The 8,372-nt window shown below is 50.1% G+C and overlaps 1 protein-coding gene across 4 annotated transcripts; it reads right to left on the bottom strand.

Annotated features, from left to right (window-relative positions):
• Positions 1-1,160: 1,160 nt before the first annotated feature.
• On the bottom strand, positions 1,161-6,707 carry FITM2 (fat storage inducing transmembrane protein 2). 4 transcript variants are annotated; one of them, XR_009522065.1, is made up of 3 exons: positions 6,481-6,707; positions 1,674-4,469; positions 1,161-1,383 (listed from the first exon to the last, which is right to left on the bottom strand). XR_009522065.1 is itself a non-coding variant. In XM_060030754.1 (2 exons), exons 1-2 carry the CDS (start codon positions 6,651-6,653, stop codon positions 3,854-3,856), a joined length of 789 nt encoding a protein of 262 aa, XP_059886737.1. In that variant the 5' UTR covers positions 6,654-6,707; the 3' UTR covers positions 1,161-3,853. The 4 variants fall into 4 exon arrangements, 1 of the variants encoding a protein (XP_059886737.1); XR_009522064.1 differs by having other exon boundaries at positions 1,161-3,076; positions 3,220-4,469; XR_009522066.1 differs by having other exon boundaries at positions 3,220-4,469.
• Positions 6,708-8,372: the final 1,665 nt, after the last annotated feature.

Here is an 8,372-nt window from a genome sequence, read left to right as displayed (position 1 = left end):
AATCATGGCAGCTCATCTCCATGCCTTTGTGCATGCTGTTCTCGCGTCCTTGGAGTCTGTTCTCTGCCTAACTGCTTGAACTCCTTCTCATCCTTCAAGACCCAAAAGAACTATGTGCTGTGAAAATATCCCGTGATTCCCCAGGGCACCTGGTTGTCCCCTGCTCTGTGTTCCCAGGCCCTGACCTTGGCCAGCACTCAGAACACTCTATGGTGGTTGTTGACTCCTTATGCATCTTCTCCAGGAGTGAAAATTCCTCAAACACACAGAGGTGGGCTTCCCTGGTGGCGCAGTGGTTGAGAGTCTGCCTGCCAATGCAGGGTACATGGGTTCGTGCCCTGGTCCGGGAAGATTCCACATGCCGCTGAGCGGCTGGGCCCGTGAGCCATGGCCACTGGGCCTGCGCGTCCGGAGCCTGTGCTCCGCAACGGGAGAGGCCACAACAGTGAGAGGCCCACGTACCGCAAAAAAAAAAAAAAAAAAAACAAAAACGCACAGAGGTAGCAAAATCAAACTTTGCAACCCCACTCACACCTTAAGCTCTGAAGGGATAGATTTTGGACCACAAGCTCCAGGAGGGAGGGAGTTCATTATCCTGTCCTAGCTCCTGGCTCACAGGATAAACTCAAGAAGGGTTTGGTGCTGCCAACGGAATCTGAACAGGGAAGTTCTGCCAAAGGAGGAGCTTCAAATCCTGGAGCCATTGGGCTTTTGACAGATACTACGTGGAGGGGCCAAGCAGGTCAGGCTGACCTGACGGGAGAGGGCGCTAAAAGGTACGAAAAGTCCTCACACGCGTATAGGCCTCCAGGGCTTTTTCACAGATGACCTCATTTGAGTGAACTTTGTAACTGCTCTTGTGTAACCTTCCTCTTACTGCCAAGAAAACTGCTCCCAAATCCGGCTGATCCAGGCCTCAGGACTCTGAGACACAGATGTGGCACAAAGGGAAGGAGTAAATCAGGCTGAGAAATACATGACAACATATCCTTAGGTCACAGGATTGAGGAGAAAAAAAATAAGAGTGACTACAGTCTTGAAATTCCCCTATACACAGCGAGTAGCTCCAGTAAGAATTACTCTCCTTTCATAAAATGGGCTGAGCTGTCCTGGTTCTGGAATTGAGGGTTTTGGAAAAGAACACACGAAATGCAGGAATGTGGGATTTCATTATCTCTAGTTTAATTTGCCTGTTTACACACACGATCTGTATGTGTACATAACAGTGGTGAGAGCCATTCTCTAAATACAATCTGGTACTCAGACGACGACAGATGCATGTGGAAAATGAGGCGCCGGTGAACGAACCTCAACACGGAGAGACAACCAAGCACGGTGGTATTCTGCGATCACAGAGGCCCTCAAAACCCTCTTGTTCAGCACCTGGGGAACAGACACTTTTCAAAAGACAATACAAGGCTACTTCAGCAGGACACCCAGACCCCAAAGGGCACTCCAAAGAACATATTAGTTTCCCTGCCTTCTCCAGAGGAGCCATAAAGTTCTAAAGGCTTAATCAAGAAAGAGGAGGCAGGGGGGTTATCACCTGCTATGCCCATGTGCTGGGCATTTCACATACATATTCCCTTCATCCTGACAGTACCACCTCCATTTTACAGATGGGGAAATTGAGGCTTGACCAGGGTCAGACACGATTTGGACCCACATCTCACATTTGCCTAAACTTTCAGCCTTGCCACGCTGTGTCACACAGGGATTGAGAGCATGTTCCCTAGAGACAGGCAAAGGTGCTAAGACTGAACAGGAAGTGGCAGAAGACTCCTCAATATACAAGATTCGGTAATGGACGCTTTCCGCAGAGTCAGAGTAAGGCTGAGCCTGAGTCAGACCTGCAGGAGAGAAACGTCTGGACATTTAAGTGAGACAAGTGAACTTCTGGCGTCACCTTGCGCCTGCTGCCTTTTGGTGCTGAACGTGAAACGTAGGAGAGATGTCAATCCCTTCAGCAAGCCCCTGCCACCTACCCCAGCCCCACTTCCACCACCCCCGTTTTCAGATGTAAGCTCCAGGGGGCAAAACAATTCTCCCGGGGCCCATCATAGCTTGCCAACGCTCCCAAAGCACCACGGTGACACCTTCGAAATCTCACTGTCAGGTGTTTCTGCCACCTTTGGGTACAATGTATCACAGCCCACATTTTGATCGATACAGGTTAACCTGTGGCCAGATGAGATACGAACTACATATTTTAAGTACATATTTATACGCAATACATTTTACACTGAAGATTTTCCAGACCTCAAACTCCTACCAACCTAAGCTTGAGTTAAGCCAGGCGAGTGCAGTGCTTATCAGTTAATGCTATTACCAGGCTTGACTGGGGAGGGAGGGGCGTCAAAGAAGCTTCCAGGATGATTATCCAAAACGCACGGGGCTTGGTTCGAAAGGCTTAAGAGACACCCTGAGAGAGGGAAGGGGTATCTCATCACAGAGCGGTAACTGTGCCTTGGTGGGGCAGAGGGGACAGGGCATCTCACCACTCCCAGCACTCCCAAGGTGAGGGCCACACAAGGACAAGGCTGGAAATTGAGAAGGGCTGCAGAGGGGAAATAAAAGGTTGAGTTCAAGGGCAGATGGACAGGCCCGTTTGGTCTGGTTTGGGTAGTGGTCCAAGTAAGAGGAGGGTGGGCCAAAGTCAAGCCGCCATTTATCAGGGACATTTTTGCAGACAGGTTGGCTTCTTGCCATCAGAAGCAAGGGAAGATATTTTCGTCCACTTCTGACTTAGCATAACCTTGTCCAAAAGGGTAAAAGTGCCTTGGGCCACAGCGATGAACACAAGGCTTATTACCACACAACTCTGAAGCACCACTCAGTCTACACCACTGACGGGTGGTCAGGGGAGGTTCAGTGCCAATATGCATTTTGCAAAATTACCCTGACTCAGCTTAAAATTCAACAGGTTATGAAAACGTCTGCTCTCCGGTTTTATTCTTAACAGAGAAGAGTCCCGTGTGCTTGAATTCAATACCGTAGGCCAAGAGTGTTCTAAAAAACCCTCAAAGCAATCTACACATGTGCCAAAGTGCAGAGTCGTGAGTCATTTTCTGGAGTTCTGTCAACAAAGAACAAACGCCATGATTGTTATCAAAAACTATAAAGCATTCACTCACAATGGGGGGGGGGGAAGTAACCTTATTGCTCCGAAAACCAATATATAATAGACAACATGGACAGAAAAGTATCAATGTTCATTACCTAAAAATCATCCAATACTCTGTCGCAGAGGCACTCCAGTTTAACTGTTTTGGTAGCTAATCAGAAGCCACTTGCAATATTTGACATTCCGCGGACGAAATAAATACTACAACCAGAATGCGTCTTTCAGGCAGTTGGTTGTTTCATAAAGAATCCTGCTGGAAATAAATGCTTCTGTAAAACTGACCAGAGGGAGCTACTGTTAAATAACAGCAATAGCTATTGACACAGAAGACAAGGAAGAATCAGGGAGCATCTGATGGCAGCAGAAGAGAGTCCTGAGGCCCCGGCCCCACTTCAGCCACACAACAGAGGCTTTCCCGATCCCGCCCTCTCGCTGAGCCAGAGCTTGGCCCTCTTCGGCCAAAAAGGATGTTCCAGATTAAGGTCAAGTCTTGCCAGGAACGCAAAGTGCCTGACTGGGAGTGGCGGTGCTTGTGACACAGGGCGATGCCACCAGGGACAGTCTGGGGCCTGACCTTGCTCGCCCCCCAGACTCCACCCCACCCCCACCCCACACACTGCCTGGTAAGCTTCCTCCAGGAAGCGGGATCAACAATTTAGTCGATAACTAAGAAAGATAAGTGGAAAATCTATTAGCCACTGTCCTGCTGTCAGCCCTTTTGCTTCTCTTTTATTTCTTGTAACCGTCTTGCTTCAGATTCAAACTAGAGCTCTGGGGAGGAAGTCCTGGAGAGAAGGATTTCAGATACCAACACCCGTACGTGCCGTACCAGCCCAGCAGACCGAACAGGGTGCCAAACACTTTCTGGGACAAGTTGTGAAAGTAAACGGCCGTGCACAGAAACATCCACACCCAGATGAAGGTCAGGAGGCCCAGGGCGACCCCCAGGGTGGTGATGGCCGCGTGAAGCCAGTGGCTTCGGTCCGTCCTCAGCTCGTGCAGCACAGCCATCTCCTCCACAATCATAAGGACACAGAAGGTGAGCAGGAAGGAGTGGCCTGAGATGTCAAAGCCATGCCAAAAGCCTCCTTCCCCGTGGCACTGCTGCTTACTCTGGTGCTCCTTTCTCACCCCCTCCAGGGCTGGCGACTGGTAGCAGCTGCCTGTGTAGTGCTCAATGTTGGCGAAGACGGCTGTGCCCACGTACCAGATGGCCGTGCCCACAAGCAGTGTGCTCAGCCGCCGCAGGACCAGGCCGGCCTTGCCCATCAGGTGGTAGTTGGTGAGGGTGATGAAAGGCAGGAGGAGACAGAAGGTCCAGGCCCAGGCCATTTTGACAAAATACCTGGCAGAGGAAGAAAGTGGAAGTGAAGACGGGGACATAGCAGAGAGGGAACAATGTCACCACTCAGGACTCTGGACTCTCGAGGGAGGGAAAAAGGAGAAATAGGTGATAAAAGCTATAGACCACAACTTCACTCACTAAGTACTTTAAGTGTATTAACTATTGAATCCTTACACAACTCTAGGAGGTAGGTACTGCTATCATCCCTATTTTACAGAGAAGAAAACAGAGGCACAGAGAAGCATCATGCCCAAAGCAGAGGTCATCAGTGGTGGAGCCGGGATTTAAACCCAGGTTCTGTGATCTTAAGCACTACGCTATTTGCTGAGGAAAGTAATTACAGAGCTTTCACATACATCCACTTTCCCATAGAATACTCACAGTTACCTCGGGGGGAAGGTGTCACTAGCCCCATATTATAGGTAAAGAATAGTTCAGTAACTTGCCAGGATCACACTCACATGACCAGCAAGCCCAGGTTAAACCAAGGTTTGGCCAACCCCAAAGCCCAGGCTTTTTCTACACCAAGGCTTTTTCCTACGTGGTAGAAATGATCAGACAGAGCATGACTTCACGCCAGAAGACCCAGGTTCAAATCCTGACTCCGACGTATTACCACACCTCCAGGCCTCCGTTTCCTCAACTGTTAAATAGAACTGAGGGGACCCAACGATTTTTAAATCCAGAGCCAATGATTCACTAGTTCCCTTTCAATAATTAACTAGCATAGAGGTGTGGAGCAAAACACCAGAATCCACGGCAACTCGCAAAAGACAGGGACTTGTCTGCCAGGCTCTTCGGCTCCCAGCTCACCCAGGCCAGATCAAGCAGCAGCTGTCTTGTCTGCCTCCCCTGCCCTCATCAAAGGTGGCTGAGCTGGGGACCAGGTGCGGTAAACACACATGCAAGAGGCTTGGGGCCATGACCACTCTCATAACCTATTCTCAGCCCAGCCTCCACGGGTGGGTGAGGAAGGAAGGTGCACAAAGGACAGAAGGACTCTTCCTGGGTTCCAAAGGTTCTTCAGACACTACCCAAGGGCCTGTCGCTAAAATCTTCCCTGGGGCTGATATGCAAGGATCTGGCCACAGCCAAGACCTGTCAGGTATTTGATGAAACTGCTGGAGAGAGAAACCAGGGTTTTAAGTAGATAACCAAAGTTGGACTGACTTTTGGGAGATGCTGCAGACACTGCACCTCCCAAGGAGAGTCGAAGCTCACGTCAGGGGAGGAGTTTTATCTTTCAGAGTTTCCCTTTACTATTGCAACGGTGTTTGCGTCGATAAACTTAAAATCCAAGAGATTTAAAAATAAAAAAAAAAAAGGAGGGGGTGGGTGGACTTAAGGAGAAGTCTCAAAGGGCCCGGCTGGGATGGTGTTCCTAGGCCACTGCCATGAACTTTGAGTTACTGAGAAAATCCAAGCAGATCCAGGGGTAAGGTCACGGACTGGAGGGTTCCACTCCGGGGCGACTGTCTTGGAACGGGGGTTGGCATGGGCTAGGACAGGCTCTCAAAGGTGGGGGGCGGGGGGTGCTGGCGAAAGAAGGCAGGTCTGCTTGCCCCACCCAGGTGTGATGGGATTCTGTCAGCAGCTGGGGGGTATCAGATTTAGGGCGGAGGCGCAGGGTCTGACATTGGCAGGCAGGAGGGAGGTGGCATCTCCCCCAGGGCAGGGGCCAACTCCTAACCCCACAAAGGGAGGCAGGGGGAGCAGCGACACAGGCCGGTTCACCCCCCTTCCCACCCCCCACCCCTACACACACACAGACACACACACCACCCTGCCCAGTCAAGCTCAGACTGTCTGGTTTGGGTGTGCAAACGCGACTTGCTAGTGACACTAGCTATTCCGGGGTCCCTCCATCGCGACACGCGTGCAGACGCTGCTATCACGAAGGGGAGAAGGATCTCCCCTTCCAATGACTCGTCCATCAGGGCAGCTAACCCCCGGCTCTCTGGGCAAGGCGACAGCTACGGCAGGGACAGGAGAGGACCCGGGGCGCACTCACACGTTGAAGACGTTGCGCTTGTTGCTGAGATAGCTCTCGGGCAGAGGGGAAAGCTCCTTGAGGAGGGAGCCCGCCAGCATGGAGGCCACCAGGGCCCAGGGCAGGTAGCGCCGTACGGCCGCCCGCACCAGCGTCCCCCTGAGGGCCCACGCGCAGCGCTCCAGGTGCTCCATGCCCGACCTGTCGGCCTCCGTCGGCCTCCCCGTGCCCTCTCGGCCACCGTCTGGCCCTTCGTCTTGGCCGGCGCCACCGCCTCCCTTTGAGCGCACGCGCGCCGCTCGCAGACCCCGCCCCCGAGGAGCGTGAGCGCTCCGGAGCCCGCGCGCTCCCCCTCCTGGCCACCGGCGGCCCCTGCAGCGCTCCTGTTTCCAAAATCCTCGCTTGCCTCCTTGCCTTCCCGAAATCCCGCCGCCAGGGTAACATGCTCCCGGTAAGGAAAGGCACACATCCTCTGTGCCTTGCTCTGATCGGAGGAAAAAGCGCTTGTGGAAATATTTGCTGGAGGTGGGGAAGAATAAACGTAGAGTTGTAGGAATTGGAGCAGTGGTCCCAGCATCATTTAGTCTCTCTTGGAGATGCTTCCTCCATCTGAGCCTTAGTTTTCTCATCTGTAACATGGGGAGCCAAGAGGAGATCAACCTTTCCCGAGTTAGTTTATGAACTCGAGGTTCATTATGGTGGTCCAGACATACGGACATGAGAAAATAAATGCATAAAATAACCATTAGATTTGCATTTTAAATTATTAGCTTTATTTTCACTTTTAAAACAACTGTGATTGGTATTGAGAGAAAATGCTGGACGCTGGGGGTTAACGGCCATCAGATGAGGGCGTTGATGACTCAGTCACTCGTTTATCACAGAGTTAAACCCACTCATCCCCTGTCATGGCTGGGTGTCTAATTGTTTCCCAACCTTGCGGCATTTCTTTGCCACTGTATTAGTTTCCTAGTGCTGCCATAACAAATTACCACAACTATGTTGGCTTAAACGAACAGAAATTTATTCTCTGACAGTTCTGGAGACCAGAGTCTGAAATGAAGCTGCTGACAGGATTGGTTCCTTCTGGAGGCTCTGAGGGAGGACCCTTTCCGTAGCTCTCTCCTAGCTTCTGTGACTGCTGGCAGTCTTGGCATTCCTTGGCTCGTGGCTGCATCACTGCAATCTTTGCCTCCGTCTTCATGTGGGCTTCTCCCTTCTGTGTCTCTGTGTGTCCTCTCTCCTTCTGTCCCTTATAAGGACACTAGTTATTGGATTAGGGTCCACTCTAAATCAGGATAATCTCATCTTGAGATCCTTAATTATATGTGCAACGACCCTATTTCCAAATAAGGTCACATTCCTAAGTACCAGGGATCAAGACTTTGACATATCTTTTTTTGGGGGGGGGTGTCACCATTCAACACATTACGTCCACCTTAACTGTTTTTGCTATGTCCGTATACCACCAATACTATTATTCCTTAACATTTTTCTTTAAACAACACACATTTAAAACTGAGATACTTATTCAATAGCCTCCCAAGCAGAAATATCCATGGAATAATAGATTCTGTGTGCCAGTTATGTTTTTTCTATTACAAAAAAAAATTTCTATTGAAATATGCATCATCTCTAACTGCCTAAAATAATCTCGTGTCCCTAAACCAAGGATAGCTACTGCACTTTGGGAAACACTGGCCTGATTTACACGTATAATACAATGATGTTTAAAATCTCTCATGCAGGGAATCAATAAACTAATAGGAGTAAAAGTATTAATGCCTTAAAACTGTCTCAAGGTGATCGGTAAATTGCATTTCTCTGATCATAGTTTTTATGTAGCAAGACGTCTCTGGGTCTTCAAAAAGCTAGGTTGAAAAAAGCAAAGGTACTGGTGATTATACTAATTT

The sequence above is a fragment of the Delphinus delphis genome, chromosome 15 (genome assembly GCF_949987515.2).
Source record: "Delphinus delphis chromosome 15, mDelDel1.2, whole genome shotgun sequence".
In the NCBI taxonomy this organism is placed as follows: domain Eukaryota; kingdom Metazoa; phylum Chordata; class Mammalia; order Artiodactyla; family Delphinidae; genus Delphinus; species Delphinus delphis.
Note: the sequence above shows the minus strand (reverse complement) of the source record. Positions and strands in the feature narration are given on the sequence as shown.

What these genes read in the sequence shown, in the direction of transcription:
- FITM2 (XM_060030754.1), bottom strand. Translation starts at nt 6,653, where the DNA reads ATGGAGCACCTGGAGCGCTGCGCGTGGGCCCTCAGGGGGACGCTGGTG. An exon ending in AAGCGCAACGTCTTCAACGT is followed by an intron (nt 4,470 to 6,480) that starts GTGAGTGCGCCC and finishes TTCCTCTGCCAG; the next exon opens with GTATTTTGTCAAAATGGCCT.